General features: G+C 40.9%; 1 protein-coding gene across 2 annotated transcripts in view; it reads right to left on the bottom strand.

Moving 5' to 3' along the window:
- The window catches only part of PDK3 (pyruvate dehydrogenase kinase 3), an 80933-nt gene that overhangs the window by 27448 nt on the left and 35910 nt on the right, over positions 1–17575 (bottom strand). Inside the window, exons 2-7 of one of the 2 annotated variants that reach the window (XM_077294663.1) lie at positions 11710–11851; positions 9922–9993; positions 8001–8185; positions 5644–5733; positions 1005–1082; positions 48–124 (exon numbers count right to left, since the gene is read on the bottom strand). In XM_077294663.1, the coding sequence (XP_077150778.1) occupies positions 48–124; positions 1005–1082; positions 5644–5733; positions 8001–8185; positions 9922–9993; positions 11710–11851 (644 nt within the window). The remainder of the gene's footprint in view (positions 1–47; positions 125–1004; positions 1083–5643; positions 5734–8000; positions 8186–9921; positions 9994–11709; positions 11852–17575) is intronic. The other variant, XM_077294664.1, reaches the window with a different exon arrangement.

The raw sequence follows: 17575 nt of genomic DNA, 5'->3' as shown, positions 1-17575 counted from the left end.
TGGCAAAAAAAGAAGCAAAATCTTAAAGTGCCTTGCTGTGAACCTACCTTAAATAATTCAAATAACATATGAAACAGGTGAGAGGGCACATACACCACCTGCAGCGGTCTACCGGGAGCTTTAGCTGACAAAGAAATAAACACTATGTATAAAAAGCTAACAAATATAACAGAAGTACGTGAAATACAATACATACAAAAGATAACTACAAACTAGAATTATCTAGGAGTTGCCAAAATGCCAGAATTTTGGTAACTGTGAACCACTGGCCATATAAACATTACGTATGTACTATAATAATATAAATAATAATAATAATGTTAATTATATAGCACTAATATATTCCGGAGCACTTTACCATACTCTAAATAAATGTGTGTTCTCAGCGGCAGATACAGGGCTGTAACACTGAAATTAATGGTTAGCTGGGAACCCTATGACACCACACGGTTAATAAACATGTAGGGGTAGGCACCAGCAGGTATGGCCATGACCGGTATTCGAGTATGTGCACACGCTAAAGACATTTCAGCATCAAAAATGTGTCTTGTGGCAGAAAAAAAAAACTGCATAAAAAACACGCATTTTTGCCACTTTTTTGTGCATTCACTTAAGTGGTGAAAAAAACACTGATAGATTTGACATGTTGCAGATATGAAACGGCTTCAAATCTGCCAGGAAAAAATAAGCAACATGTGCATGAGATTTGAAAAAGCGGAGTCACTTTGCTGGGACAGTAAAATAACAAACGCAATGGCAAAGATGACAAAAAAAACAAACCTAAGTGTGAACAAAGCTTTAGCGCTGACACGCACATGCATCAATTTTCACATCAAGATCCAGTATAATTGTCCTCGTGGACATAAAGGGCCTGTTAGGTAAAGTCCTGGTTATCTGGCAGGAGACCACTTACTCATACGTCGCATTTCTGGACTATCAGATACTATACTAAAGCTGGCCTCACACATAACTTTATTATATGAATATGACAGCGGATACTTTACCATTAAATTCTTCAATTCTAAGCTCTGGTGCAGCCAAGTAGTATTGCTCACACAGCATTTTTGCCGTATCATAGGCATCTGTCAAGAAGAAGATGTAGTAATGTATAGAAGGTTTAACCTTTTTTTTCATCAGTATTTACACAAGAAAATCCCATGGCAGACAATATGATCAGTGATAACAAAAATTCCCCATTAAATGTCACCTGCTTAACCCAGCAGGAAGTACGGCGGCGTCTATAAATCACTAAAATTGACAAATCTCCGGGCCCGGATGGGATCCACCCCCAAGTACTGCAGGAATTAAGTACAGTCATTGATAGACTGTTATTTTTAATCTTTAAAGACTCCATAATAACAGGGTCTGTACCACAGGACTGGCGTATAGCAAATGTGGTGCCAATATTCAAAAAGGGGACAAAAACTGAACTCGGAAATTATAGGCCAGTAAGCTTAACCTCTACTGTGGGTAAAATCCTGGAGGGCATTCTAAGGGATGCTATACTGGAGTATCTGAAGAGGAATAACCTCATGACCCAGTATCAGCACGGGTTTACTAGGGACCGTTCCTGTCAGACTAATTTGATCAGCTTCTATGAAGAGGTAAGTTCCGGACTGGACCAAGGGAACCCAGTGGATGTAGTGTATATGGACTTTTCAAAAGCTTTTGATACGGTGCCACACAAAAGGTTGATACATAAAATGAAAATAATGGGGATAGGGGAAAATATGTGTAAGTGGGTTGAGAGCTGGCTCAGGGATAGGAAACAAAGGGTGGTTATTAATGGAGCACACTCGGACTGGGTCGCGGTTAGTAGTGGGGTACCACAGGGGTCAGTATTGGGCCCTCTTCTTTTTAACATATTTATTAATGACCTTGTAGGGGGCATTCAGAGTAGAATTTCAATATTTGCAGATGACACTAAACTCTGTAGGGTAATCAATACAGGGGAGGACAATTTTATATTATAGGATGATTTATGTAAACTAGAAGCTTGGGCTGATAAATGGCAAATGAGCTTTAATGGGGATAAATATAAGGTCATGCACTTGGGTAGAAGTAATAAGATGTATAACTATGTGCTTAATTCTAAAACTCTGGGCAAAACCGTCAATGAAAAAGACCTGGGTGTATGGGTGGATAACAAACTCACATTTAGTGGCCAGTGTCAGGCAGCTGCTACAAAGGCAAATAAAATAATGGGATGTAATAAAAGAGGCATAGATGCTAGTGAGGAGAACATAATTTTACCTCTATACAAGTCACTAGTTCGACCACACTTAGAATACTGTGCACAGTTCTGGTCTCCGGTGTATAAGAAAGACATAGCTGAACTAGAGCGGGTGCAGAGAAGAGCGACCAAGGTTATTAGAGGACTGGGAGGTCTGCCATACCAAGATAGGTTATTACACTTGGGGCTATTTAGTTTGGAAAAACGAAGGCTAAGGGGTGATCTTATGTTAATGTATAAATATATGAGGGGACAGTACAAAGACCTTTCTGATGATCTTTTTAATCGTAGACCTGAGACAGGGACAAGGGGGCATCCTCTACGTCTGGAGGAAAGAAGGTTTAAGCATAATAACAGACGCGGATTCTTTACTGTAAGAGCAGTGAGACTATGGAACTCTCTGCCGTATGATATTGTAATGAGTGATTCATTACTTAAATTTAAGAAGGGACTGGATGCCTTTCTTGAAAAGTATAATGTTACAGGGTATATACACTAGATTCCTTGATAGGGCGTTGATCCAGGGAACTAGTCTGACTGCCGTATGTGGGGTCGGGAAGGAATTTTTTTCCCCAATGAGGAGCTTACTCTTTGCCACATGGTTTTTTTTTGCCTTCCTCTGGATCAACATGTTAGGGCATGTTAGGTTAGGCTATGGGTTAAACTAGATGGACTTAAAGTCTTCCTTCAACCTTAATAACTATGTAACTATGCAACCTCGTAATGCAAGTAAAGAGTTAAAAAAATACCAAAACATGACTCCTTTACTACAAGTGACTATGGCTGATCAAGGATTTATCCCATGAGGACAACTACCTTCTATCCCCTTCACCCCCGGAGCTTTTTCCGTTTTTCCGTTTTCGTTTTTCGCTCCCCTCCTTCCCAGAGCCATAACTTTTTTATTTTTCTGTCAATTTGGCCATGTGAGGGCTTATTTTTTGCGGGACGAGTTGTACTTTTGAACGACATCATTAGTTTTACCATGTCGTGTACTAGAAAACGGGAAAAAAATTCCAAGTGCAGTGAAATTGCAAAAAAAGTGCAATCCCACACTTGTTTTTTGCTTGCCTATTTTGCTAGGTTCACTAAATGCTAAAACTGACCTGCCACTATGATTCTCCAGGTCAGTACGAGTTCATAGACACCTAACATGACTAGGTTCTTTTTTACCTAAGTGGTGAAAAAAAATTCCAAACTTTGCAAAAAAATAAATAAATAAAATTGCGCCATTTTCCGATACCCGTAGCGTCTCCATTTTTCGTGATCTGGGGTCGGGTGAGGGCTTATTTTTTGCGTGCCGAGCTGGCATTTTTAATGATAGCATTTTGGTGCAGATACGTTCTTTTGATCGCCCGTTATTGCATTTTAATGCAATGTCGTGGCGACCAAAAAAACGTAAATCTGGCGTTTCGATTTTTTTTTTCATTACGCCGTTTAGCGATCAGGTTAATGCTTTTTTTTTATTGATAGATCGGGCGATTCTGAACGCGGCGATACCAAATATGTGTAGGTTGGGGTTTTTTTTTATTGATTTATTTTGATTGGGGCGAAAGGGGGGTGATTTAAACTTTTATATTTTTTTTATTTTTTTCACATTTTTTTTACTTTATTTTTTAACTTTTACCATGCTTCTATAGCCTCCATGGGAGGCTAGAAGCAGGCACAGCCCGATCGGCTCTGCTACATAACAGCGATCATCAGATCGCTGTTATGTAGCTAAAATGCAGGTGTGCTGTGAGCGCCGACCACAGGGGGGCGCTCACAGCCACCGGCGATCAGTAACCATAGAGGTCTCCAGGACCTCTATGGTTACAATGTACAAGCATCGCCGACCTCCGATCATGTGACGGGGGTCGGCGATGCGCTCATATCCGGCCGCACGGCCGGATGCGGTAGTTAAATGCCGCTGTCTGAGTTTGACAGCGGCATTTAACTAGTTAATAGCGGCGGGTGATCGCGATTTCACCCGCCGCTATTGCGCGCACATGTCAGCTGTAAAAAACAGCTGACATGTCGCGACTTTGATGTGCGCTCACCGCCGGAGCGCACATCAAAGCGGGGGTCCCGACATGTGACGTACTATTCCGTCACATGTCGGGAAGGGGCTATATGCGCTGATAAATGGTTTTCCTACCGATATATCTCCGGGAGCGCTCAGCTAATAGTACCCAACTTCCTGCTTTGCCGGAGGTGGAACGCTTCTAAAAATTGACAGTTCAGACTGGTAGCATGGTTGCTGGCAACTTTACCTCTGCAGCACGGGGTAAGGGTGGAGGGACTGAGGCTGGTAGGATCCAGCAATCCGGCTAGCTTAAGAGCGCTGCTCAACTACAGAGGTGGCTGGTAATCTAGCCAACAAGTTGTACTCTATGAGGGTAAAACTCTCTCCATTATTGAAGGCTGAGAGGATTTTTAATAGGAGGTAGATAGCAAAGTTGGATTGTTTTTACAAGTGATTTGCAAATTTACCCACTTAAAAACTTGAGTAAAACCCTTTAAAGGCACATGGACATCAGAGGAGAGTCCCCAGTTTGGGACTGTCATTTATGGATCAGAGCACCACTCACAAGAGCAGCTTGAAGACGCAGAATGTTCATGCAATATAATATTTGGTAGGCCATTCATCTACATTGATGGTGTAGATCTTCCTCTACTGTACATAAATTCTTAAAGGGGATACCCAGGACTATATTTTTATTTTTTTCAATTTTTCTAAGCGCTATCAGGCAGTTAGTGGCCAAATACCACCTGTTGAGCCCTGCCGATCTCTGCCGGGACAAAGCTTCTGCTGGAGATCCTACCACTCCCACTGACGTAAGGTCAACAGAGCTGCGCCTTCTCTTCCGCTCTGTTGACTGTGGGTGACTGCCAACATCATGTTTGACAGCTATTACTCCCTGCTGTTTAACAACAGAAAGCTGGGTGTCAATCAGCATGACAAAAGAAGTCACGCCCCATTGACAGAGCCGCCTGAAAGAAGGGCTGTCCTGCTGACATGGAGCAGCTGAATCGCAGTAAATTGGTGACTGCTCTGAGCCAGCGCCAGGTAGAACAGGTAGATAAGTCCTGGATAACCTCTTTAAAAGTAAATTCAAATCTCCCAGCATCCATTGCTTGCTGAGTGTTAATGCTTGCCCTGGGGATAAACATTCATGCAAATGTCTCTAAAACATGAGATTAGCTGTGCTGTCAGCTGTGTAAGCTTACAAGCTTATCAACTAATAGAAACCGGCAGAACTGTGAATGCAGCTCTGGAAGAAAATACACCATAAGAAATAGCTATTCATTTGCAAAGTTACTTCATTAGTTTTCTATGTGGAGTATTCAGAACTGTAAACTGCGACCTTCTGACTGAATACCTTTCGATACACATTTTTGAGTTACATGAATAATAACTTTAGAAAACTTACCTTTCACCACTTCTGGAACATTGCAGGTGGGATCAATGCTGCCAATATGTTTTGGATGTGCAGGATTTATGTCCCCTCCGAACAGAAGAGCTTAAAAGCAAAAAGATACGAGAAGTCACCTCTACGGATGGGGGATTCAACAAAGAAATGATATACCGGTAAGTATACACTACAAGAGCAACAGAGAGGCAACAGCTAGGCCACAAAGAATGGAATGATGGTGGCCACAAATAATCCCTCTCTTTATCCTTCCAGACTGACACTTCTCCGGTTTTGCTACAAGTAATATGAACCTGCAGCCGACTCCAGTTGCACAGGTAACCTAGCTCCGCCAAGATGACATCCATATGTCCTGTTGCAAGAAGGTTTCCTGTGTCTCCTAGAAAGAACAGTATCAAAAACATGGAGCAGACAGCAGGACATGGGCTCTTATATGAGGACAGTGGGACATGGCCACAGAAGAGCATCAACCATACAGCAGGACTCCCATCTGCTCTTTTGTGAAAAGAGGAACAGGAGGAGAACTACCAGAGCTCTACAAAATGACCTCCTGTGGGGCTACTAGTGTGCATGTTCCTGAACAATCGGTAAAAAACAGACTCTCTGAGGGCAGCATGAGGCCTTACAGTAGGGCCTGTGATCACAACCCAGCACCATGCATCTTTTCACAGACGAGAACAGGAACAATGAGCATATGCGCGACGTGAAAGTCTGGAGACCTTGCAATGAACATTACACAGATTGCAACATCTTCCATCACAGCCAGTTTCACAATAGGTTAGTGATGGTCTACGGAGGAACAATACTTGAAGGGTTGTACAAACCTCTATGTGATTCGTATAGGAGGTCAATTTCTCCATCAGAGGTGCTCACTTGGAGTGGTTATCGGAGTCACTTGTCTGTTTCTTCACTTGATAAAGACGCCAGTATGGCATTAAACCGAGTAAGGGACAATAAAGAACCTTCAAATATTACCGCAGCAAGAGTCTTTATTCCAGTAGCACAGCCAACTTAAAAACTTTTTTTTTTTTTTTTTTTAAATCCTCGTTTGGCAAGATTTGCAACCTGAATCTGATGTGTGATTTATGCGTTCTGATTATTTTTTTTTGAGCGGAGTACACATAGCCAGTATTAACCAAAGCTTGACTTCAGGAAGCAATCCCACTACGTTTTTAATTTATTCAATGTATGTATTTGTGCAAGTAATGCAGTGTGAGTGTATGAATATACTCCCTTACCACTGCTCTCTCTGGTGTCCAGCGCCGTTCTTCTCTTCTGATTGAAGTCACCGCTCTACAGACTGTCTGGGTCACACTGCTCTTTCTGTGACCAGAATATGGCTTTTACAATGCAAGTCTATGAAGTGTCAAAACGAGGCTCAATGCGTGGCACCATAGGCTTTTAATGTAAGAGACTGCTGGCTCATGCGTAGAGTGATCCGGAGAGTCTGAAGATCGGTGACATAACTCAGAAGAGGAGAAGAACGACACTGGACACCAGAGAAAGTGGCGGTAGGCGAGTATATTAACACATTCACACTACTTTATATACACATTTAATTGTTTAAAAAAAATCCATAATGGGAGTGCTTCTTTAAATGGATTTTCCCATAAACAAAGTCCATTATAATTAAAGAGCTTGCAATAATAATAAAAAGTTACAGAACACAAAGTATTAAAAAAAAAATTGTTCCTGTGCAGAGAATAATCTTATACATGTGCCCCTGCTGTGTACTGTGTAATGGCCGTGTCTGACCGTACAGGAACATAGTCTGATCATACCACAGCTCCTGGGCAGGAGAGGACACAGAAGAGAATATACAGACAGGACAGCAGGGGATCTTATATGTTTCTGTCGGTGAGGTAAAACATTTTCCTCCTAGTTTAAAAACAAACAGCAAATGTTTTACCTCACAGAAGGAATCAGCTGTGATCCCGTGCTGTACTATCTATATACTATTTTGCATTTTCTCCTGCCCAGGAGCTGTGGTATGATCAGACAATGTCCCTGTACGGTCAGACACAGCCATTACACAGTACACAGCAGGGGCACATTTATAAGATTATCTCAGCACAGGGGCATTTCTTATTAACACATCCAATTGTGGAAATTATTATTCCAAGATCTAGAGGTTAAAATATACTTTGTTCGTGGAAAATCCATTAAGCTAGATATGACTTTGGTCTACATAAAATGCTTAGAAATATAATAAAATTGGTGTAATTGTCTTGTTCTTTTTTTTCTTTTGCAACATGACCACCATTGTGCATGTACAATTTCCTTCAGGAAATATTTGCAGTCAAAATACAGCACACTTATTTTCAACAAGCTGCTTTAGATTTCGACAAGATACTTACTGTGTTGATTAATGAGCATACGGAACGAGATTCTATTTGTGTAGAACCTGTCCAGGAAATACTGAATATTACTGCTGACAAAAGGGTCAAATCCATATTTCTCTTTGTACTCAATCACACCTTGGGCCATGGTGGGGACCACATCATTGTGTCTATTTCTTACTTGAATTAGGATATTTAAAAAGCTAAAGTAAAAAAAAAAAGGTGGAGAAAGGGAAAAAAAAAGTCTGTAATTGTATTAATAGAGCAGTATTTTCCTGCACAATTTGGCACAGCAGCAGGCTCTATACATACAAGGCTAGAGGTAATCAAATGAAAGCTGAAAATCATAATGTTTGCACTGTACAAATTCCCCACAAATGATCTATGGAAAATTAGAATTTGTTTTGTCCTGAGTCTGCAGCAATAAACCCATTCCAGGTGTTCTGGATCTATTGAACCAAAATTCACCACCTGATCCAATAGTTCTTTAGCATAAAAATAAAAACAAAAATAGAGGTCTTCTGCTCCAAATGAATTTTCAAGACTTCTGCAGTTCTTCCTGGCTGCTGGATATCGGCTTCTGGGCCAAAATCTGACTCATGACAGCCCATTATTGTCTAATAAGTGCTTGGAGTTTATCACAATTTCTGTGTTTTGTGTTTGTCCTCCCACTTTGAGCATGGACCACAGGATTTCAATGGGTTTGCGATCTGGAGAGTTTCCTGGTCATGGACCCAAGATGTCAATATTTTGCTCACGATCCACTTGGTTATTACTTTTGCCTTTTGACATGGTCTTCATCATTTTGGAAAAAGCCTTGGTCACCAAATAGCTAATGGATCGTTGGGACAAGTTGCTCTTGGAGGATGTTTAAATACCATTCATTATTCCTGGCAGTGTTCTTAGGCTAAATTCCGAGTCAGCCCACTCCATTGGATGAAAAGCAACTCCACACATGAATGGTCTAAAGATGCTTGTACTATTGGCATGACACAGAACACCATGATGGCACTCACCTTCTCTTCTCCAGAAAAACATTCTTCCAGATGTCCTAAATAGTCTGGAGGGAGCTACATGAGAGAAAATAACTTTGGAACGTCTAGAATAATAATGACTGTCCAGGGAAGAGAAGGTGAGTGCTACCGTGAATCCTGTGTCATGTTAGCAACAAAGCATCCCAAGACCATACATGTGAGGAGTTGCTTTTCATCCAGTGGAGGGGGTCATTCACTATTTTCACAAACAACACTTCCATGAATAAAGAATGGGATCTAAACATCCTCCAAGAACAACTTCTCCCAATGATCCAAGAGCGATTTGGTGATAATTTTTTTTCTAGCATGATGGAGCTCCAGGTCAAAAGGCAAAAGTGATCAAGTGAATCGGTGAAGAAACATTGACATTTTTAGTCTAAGGACAGGAAACCCCCAGATCTCAATGCCAATAAGAATCTGTCAATCCTCATAAAGGGGGACAACAACAACAAAAAAAAAAAACATACAAACACAGAAATTGTGATAAAACTCTACACATTTATTAGACAAGAATGGGTTGCTATCAGTCAGGATTTGGCCCAGAAGCTGACATCCGGCAGCCACGGAGAACTTCAGAAGTCCTGAAGAAAAAAAGGGTCATCACTGCAAATATTGAGTCTTTGCATAAACTTGATGTATTTATCAGTAAAAGTTTAACATCTTATGAAATGCTGATAATTGTACTTCAGTAACCGTAGAAACATCTGACAGAAAGATGGAATACACTGACACGGCAAATCTTTTTGAAAACCAAAATTTATGTCAGTCTCAAAATCTTTTGCCTCAGCCTCATCAAGTCTCAAAAGATCTGTCTAGGAATATGAAGTGCTGCAATGAAACAAAATAGCTTTACTGGCTTCCTGTATGGCACCAAGTGCTTATTATAAGAGGCACCGTTTACTCACTCATACAGGACATCAGGGTCATCAGGACTCTTATTCTCATACTCTAAAACTTCAAGAAAACTCTGCATATACCTAAAAGGGAAACAAACAATTGTTTCACTTTACTTTCTTTGTACTTGAAATCTGCAGGCTTTTCTTGTGCTGCTGTATTATGTTATTTGCTATATTTTAATTGAAACAAAAAAATAACATGAATACTGGATTAAAAAGTATACATTATAAAAGGGCGTTTGAATTTGGTCTATCAGACATGAGCATAGTTGACGTCGTCAGTCAATGCAGGTCACCATGAGCTTCAGTGGTGTTCCATCTGACCTGTTAGCTGTCATCCTGACCCAGAGCTGTAGTATCATGTCACCAATGTGACACCATAGCATCCTACTACATGCTGTCTACAGTCGCCAGATCGAGATAGTGATGTTATGTCAGGTTACAGAAACACTTAAGGGGGAAATACTCCAGTAAGTACTTGCTATTTCCTAATTACGTCCTATTCATGAGCCAGCTTACCCTGACCCTGCTTTGATCTGACTGGTGGTGTACACAATTAGATTCCTGGACTTCCCATGTTCTGCCCGTTACCAATCCAGATTTGTTTCAACCAAGTCTCCTAACCATCCCCCACCTGGGACCTCTCCATCTATTGACGACTATCATGAGTGCTGCACCCTGAGTGTTCAACCGGTAAAGTCCACAACCTGCAGTCAAGAACACGACAATAATGTAGATGCCACATCTTAGGTTATGCAACTCAATAAGTCTACGGGAACTTTCTGCACTTTCCAGCTGTCAAGCTTCTTCAACCTCACAAATCTAACTTTGTAAATGATGTACCTGTCATGAGTCGGCCACCTGTGTACTGACTGCCATCTTACATGGAACCACCATCTATGTACTTGCTCTTTAACAAGTCTATTAGATTATTGTAGACACAGCTGTGGTTCAGGTGGACATCCAGATACCACGATTTTGTGAGATATATTTACAAAGTTCCAAATCTAGATAACATGCTGAACATCTTGATAAATACACTGGTTTGCTCATCTTATTTTGATTTTTTTTTTTATTATATGATGTATGATTGAGATAAAGAACAAATTGAAACTTCAGCAGGATTCTTGGCTATGTTGATATCCAACATGTCCGAGTCATGGGCAGTAGTCAGAAAACATTAAAGTGTATGTGCACACGGTGCGGATTCGTGTGCGGATTTTTCCGCGCAGAATCTGAAAAATCTGCAGGTAAAATGCCCTGTGTTTTACTTGTGGATTTACCGTGGTTTTTACATCTGCGGATTCCAATTATGGAGCAGGTGTAAAACACTGCGGAATCCACACAAAGAATTGACATGCTGTGGAATAAACAACGCAGCATTTCCGCACTTTTTTTCCGCAGCATGTGCACTGCAGATTTTGTTTTTATACGTTTACATGGTACTGTACAACGCATGGAAAACTGCTGCGAATCCGCAGCGTCAAATCCGCAACGTGTGCACATATCCTTACATGCTGTTAGCAGATCAAATTTATCTAAAGTGTATCGGCCTCCAAGAAAACATTTCCAAGAGGAGATCCATGACCGTGGTGAGTTATGGGTTGTGTTTGGTGCTCACTAGAACAAGATGATGGAACTGCAAACAAATGTTGGTTTCTACAATGACAGGGCTATAACGCTCCAGACATCTCTCTGCTGACCACAGTTGTCCCCGTGGTTAGATCCCCACTGACCATGAACTCCAAGAAACCCCATTTAAATTAATTTAATAGGAATATCAAATAGGTAACTTACCAGGATCGTACTAATTTTACTGATGGCCTCTGGAGCAAGTTTTCAGGCAGCAAGTTAACTTCCTTAAGTGTGTTTGCAAGCCGAACTGGTAGTTCTTTCCGCAAAAAGAGGTATGACGTTTTTTCACAGGCATTGTTGCGCCCTGCAATGTAATCAAGAGCATTACTCATTTGGTAAGTCTTCCTGGTATATGCAGATTAGGTTACATTTAGATTACGGTATGTTTTCTGACAAGAATGGGGGAGGGGATACTGTAGCAGAGAAACCGATCACATTGGACATGCTCTGTGATCTGCAGGCAGCATGTCACAGAGCAGGGAAAACGGAGCAGAATGATTTCGTATAAACTGTCATCTATTAATTCTAATCCTTACTCATTCTGGGCATAGGTATCCTGAATGAACGAAGCCATAAAACTACCATGCAAGTTAACCCCTAAAAATTTATATATGTCTTTTCATCATACGCAAAAAAAAAAAAGCGGGGGAGGAGTAAAACATGATCAAAAGGTAAAATATAAATACAGAAGGTATAGCTGAAAACGTCATCTTGTCCGCCCCCAAAAACAAGCTGCCATCAGCGGAGAAATACATAGAGCTACAGCTCTCAGAATATAGGATGCAAAACAATTCATTTTTCCATAAAATAGCTTTTATTGTGTAAAAGCGGCCAAATATATATATATATATATATATATATATATATATATATATATATATATATATATATATATATACGGTGCATACGCATAAACACACACACATATATACATGCACAAATGTGGTATCGCTGTAATCGTACGGAGTGCATATACTATATGGAGGACTATGGCAAGTGCATCACACTATATGAAAAACTATGGGGTGCATTACATTATATTGAAGGCTATTATTATTATAATAATTGGAAGGCTATGTGGCAGCCTTTATAATGTACGCAAGCCATTATCCAGTGTGAAGGTTTGTGTGGGGTCCATCATAATGTGTGGAGGGCTGTGTGGGGGCTACTATACAATATGGAGTGGTGTGGTGCCATTATACTGCATGGAGGGCTGTGTGGAGGGAATCATACTGTGTTGGGGCCACCATACTTTTCCAAGGGAGTTTAGGGGTGGAGTAAAGTAGGATCATACTGTGCGTGTGGAGGGTACTGTGTAGGAATTCACTGTGGAGAGTATTGACGTACTCAGGAGAAATTGCACAACAATTGTACAGTCCTTTTTTCTTGTTAACCTTTTCAAAAAATGCAAAATTTGGGGCTCAAAAAATATTTTAATTCATGTGAAGCGCCTAAAGGGTAAATAAACTTCTTGAATGTGGTTTTGACCACTTTGAAGGGTGCAGTTTTTAGAATGGTGCTGCTTTTGGATATTTTCTGTCACATAGGCCCCTCAAAGTCACTTAAAATGGGATGTTGTCCCTACAAAAATTGATTTTGTTGGAAAAAATTAGAAATTGCTGATAAACTTAACCCTTCTAATAATAATAATCTTTATTTATATAGCGCCAACATATTCCGCAGCGCTTCTAACTTAGTAATAAAAAAAAATTATGTTTCAAAAACGATGCTGATGTGAAGTACACATGTGGTAAATGTTATTTATTAACTATTTTGTGTGGTATAACTATCTGGTTTAGACATAAAATTTAAAAAACTTTGAAAGCATACATTTTTTTTTTTTTTTTTTTACAAAATTACAATTTTTTTTTGCAATTTTCATAAATAAACGCAAATTATATGGACTAAAATTTACCACGAATAGGAAGTACTAACATCCATAACATCAACCGTGAGAAGCCAAACGGCGAAGGCAGAGAATTCCTGGGATATCCACCCTATAGACCCACACGGGCGTCCCCTTCCGATCTATAGGTTACAGGCCTCTGTCTTAGCTGAAGTCTTCACCAGCTTATATCTTTACTTTTGAAAAAATGCTTAAATAATTAAGTGTTACACGAGCTCTAACAGATACTATTTGTCCAGTATAGTTTCTCTTTTCTGAATGGCCAGCTCTTCAGATGTCCATCTACCCGGACAAATACATCATCACACAGAACGTGCCCAAAAGCTTTCCGGCACCGAATAGTGCACACATGCACACCATAATACAAAGACTTGCACATTGAATACTAAAGGTACCGTCATACGAGCCGACCTAAACTAGATTGCTGCAGCGATAAGTGAACGATAAGTGAGTCGCCGTTACGTCCCTGGATCGCTCCTGCATCGTTCTGGAGTTGCTGTGTTTGACGTTTCTACAGCGACCTAAACAGCGACGCTCCAGCGATCTAGTTTATGTCGGCTCGTTGTGTAGATCGCCGCAGCGTCGCTGAGTGTGACGGTACCTTAACATTAATCACCAGATGTCAAGAGAGTTACAGAGTTAATAAAAACTAGACTTTACTGTCAAATCTCTCTTAAAGAAGTCTTAACGGGATCTTCAAAGACAGGCTGTCTTAAAGGAGTCTTTAAAGACAGACCACCAATATGGGTTCCTGATGGTCATTTGATATATTAGCACTACACTGGGATATGTTGAAGTTAGCTCATAAACTGACACTGGTCAGACTCAGAATAGAAAAAAAAATGACCTGGTAAAGAAAGTGAAAACAGGCTGGGGGGGTGAATTGGTTAAACCAGACATGGGCAAAGTGAGGCCGTCAGGCCACATCTGAAGAAAGCCATAGGGCTGAAACAGTGGCCCACAGGCCACACCCTGCCCTCCCCCACCATCAATCCACAGTCACTGCTATCCGCATCCTAAGGATGCAGACAGCAGTGACAACACTGGTGGAGGAGAGGCTGCCGGTCCCTTCTTCCACCAATCACACGTGATACAGCTGACATGATGACGTCATTTCATCGCGTCAGCTGTGCATTGCGGAGAGTCAGTGCACCAAAGACAGAGGGAGCGCCGAGTGAAAGGCAGCGAGGTTAGCATGTGTTTTTTTGTGTGTATGAAATGTTTATATGTACATAGGAGGTTCATGCTGTATATAGAAGGCAATGTGGGGGCTCATGCTGTATATAGAAGGCAATGTGGGGGCTCATACTGTATATAGGAGGCTATGTGGGGGCTCATACTGTATATAGGAGGCTATGTGGGGGCTCATACGTACACAGAGGGGCTGTGTGCGGGCTCATATGGTATATAGGGGATGTCAGCATACTTAATTCTGCTCAATATTAAGTGATACAAGCAATAATAATGATATGTTAATATTAATGTTGAGCAGAATTTAATTTCAGCAGATTGGTTCGACTCTCCACAACAGTCACAGTCTCACTTTATTATGTTATCGGAGCAGCACTCGCTGGGTTGATGGGGACAGGTCTGCATCATGTTAGATAGTTTGCAATGACCCAGTGCCTGTTATTTTCCACCTTGCCACCACGTGTGTCTTGATTAACGCTTTTCCTCTTACCTATCTTTTCATGTCAACTGTGACTGTATGACATTTTATTCAATGTGTGTATTGTCTAGATTTTTTGCAACATAATAAACTTTAATATTTTATATATATCTCTTTGGTGAGTGGTATATTAACAAAAAGTAACCTGAATTCACCTCCCTTATGTAAATGTTCTTACACAACGAGTCCTCTTAATAGCTGCCCTGTCCGGAATATAAACACTGACTCCCCCACATTCACTTACATTATTGAATGCCCACTGCTTACAACATTAGGCTAATTAGCTAACATTATGGTGGGCTATTGAACAAAATGTCTCCAGTTAAGTATTTACCAAACACGTCTTTTTCTGGCTGGATTTCCTCTAGGTTGGCAAAATCCACTTTTCTTTTGATAATCAGGGGTTTATTCTACAACATGCTAAGAATACTCAGTGCGGAATATAACACGTACAGGAGGCCAAGCTAGGGGTCAGATCTAGTATTTTTTTGTTTTTATCACGCTCTTAAATATATAAAAGATTTTAGTTACCCACAGTAGAAATTATGTTCTGCTGCCTTATGGATTTGTTTTAAAAGGACAAATATTTAAAGAAGTTGTCCACTGCTTGTACAACTTCTTCTCATACAATAAAGCCTATATTCACCACCCGTGACGGCGCCGTTCCCACAGTGTTAGCCCTCCCTCTCCCCGGGGCTCTCGTGCGGCGCTGTGACACCGGTGCCCAGTCAGCGATGGCGTCACTGTTCCCACCTTCAGAGAAATCGAACATGAAGAAGCCAGGCATCAGCTGCACAGGCTTCCAGTATCAGTTGTTTCAGATGCTGCACTTCTCGTATCTTCACAGCATAGACAATTGCCTTCAGATGACCCCAGCATCTGAAACAACGGATACTGGAAGCCTGTGCTAGCATTTCTTCCGTGTGTCAAGAGTGGGAGAAGAGGGTTGCACTGACAATCCAACACAATGGGCAGCACTTAGAATACATTTTATAAGTGGTCATAAACTTGTACATAACTAATGAAAGAATACAGTTACGTTAAAACCAAGCACACCATTGTTTTTCTTGTGAAATTCTCAATAAGTTTGATGACCCTCTTCCCATTGGAAAAAATAAAGTTGGATTCAAAATGGCCGACTTCAGTATGGCCACCATCCATCTTGAAAAGTTTTCCCCCTCCCATATACTAATGTGCCACAAACAGGCTGATATCACCAACCATTCCCATTTTATTTAGGTGTAGCCATATAAATGGCCCACCCTGTATAGCAGTAGTTGGGCTATAATTTTTTTTTCCCCATCACCCTGAGGCCACTCAAAATGGGTTAATATGAGGGCAACGCTTATAGGGAAATCAGTCACCAGGTGGTTTTTGCCACTTAACCTTATAACAGAATAATGAAGAGAGACCGATTCCAGTGGTGTGCCACTTACTAGGCTGTTTGATCATTATTTTTTTTTTATAAAATCACTGTTTTATCAATATAGGACTAATAAACCCGCTAGCACGTAGTCCTACATATTCGTTACTTCTGTATAACCCCACTCTGAAAATAGCTAAGGATTAACCAGCTCACCCGAGCTAGGCGTCCCACGAGACAATGGATCTGCAAGGAACAAGTTGTGGAAATAAAGAGAGGAAATGATCCAGCTTCCATCATGAGTGTAGACACAGCTACGCGTTTCGAACATCCTTTGCGTTCTTTAACTTTAACCTCTTTTCATAACCCCACCCTCCACCACTGATTGACAACGTTATGCCTATGCACAGTGTACACAGAAAGTTGCCAATCAGTGTGGGGGGAAGGAGCTATACAGAGCTCAGCATTCAGAGAACTGGTAGATCTGCAGTAAATAAAACAGGGATTTTATCCCAACGACAGCAAGCAGCCCAGTAAGTGGTACACCACTGGAATCAGGGTGTCTGCCTGATGAGGATATCCAGACTTTTTTCTGAAAGCAGATGTCAGGGTAAAGAAGATGAAGTTTGCTGGATGTCAACATGCTCAAAGCTTTGTTATGGCTGGAGAGGGGCTCCGTCCCACAGATTAGTACACATGTATGCTCAGGCCTAACTGTACCCTTCATATATTTTTTTTTTACATAGCCATCATATTGTAAGCTGTATCCTAGAGGGCATCCGCGGGTCAGCAGAATGAGGTGACCAGTCCTTTAGGATCAGTGTGCTCGCTCCTTCCTACATGGACCATGACTACCATTTCTCTTCCATTATATTGGTAATACCACCTGATATTAGAAGATGCTCTACAGCAGTGAATGTAAGCACAGTTCTCCATGACCTGCAATTTCTTAAAAGCTTTTACAATTTTTTTTCATTGAATTGTGAGTACAGACTTTTCCGTACCTCAGACCCACAAAAATTGCTATCTACAATGGAGAGTTAATTAACATGGCTGCTGAAAAAGCACCATTACAATCATTTTATAAACC

The sequence above is a fragment of the Ranitomeya variabilis genome, chromosome 3 (assembly GCF_051348905.1).
Source record: "Ranitomeya variabilis isolate aRanVar5 chromosome 3, aRanVar5.hap1, whole genome shotgun sequence".
NCBI lineage: Eukaryota > Metazoa > Chordata > Amphibia > Anura > Dendrobatidae > Ranitomeya > Ranitomeya variabilis.
Note: the sequence above shows the minus strand (reverse complement) of the source record. Positions and strands in the feature narration are given on the sequence as shown.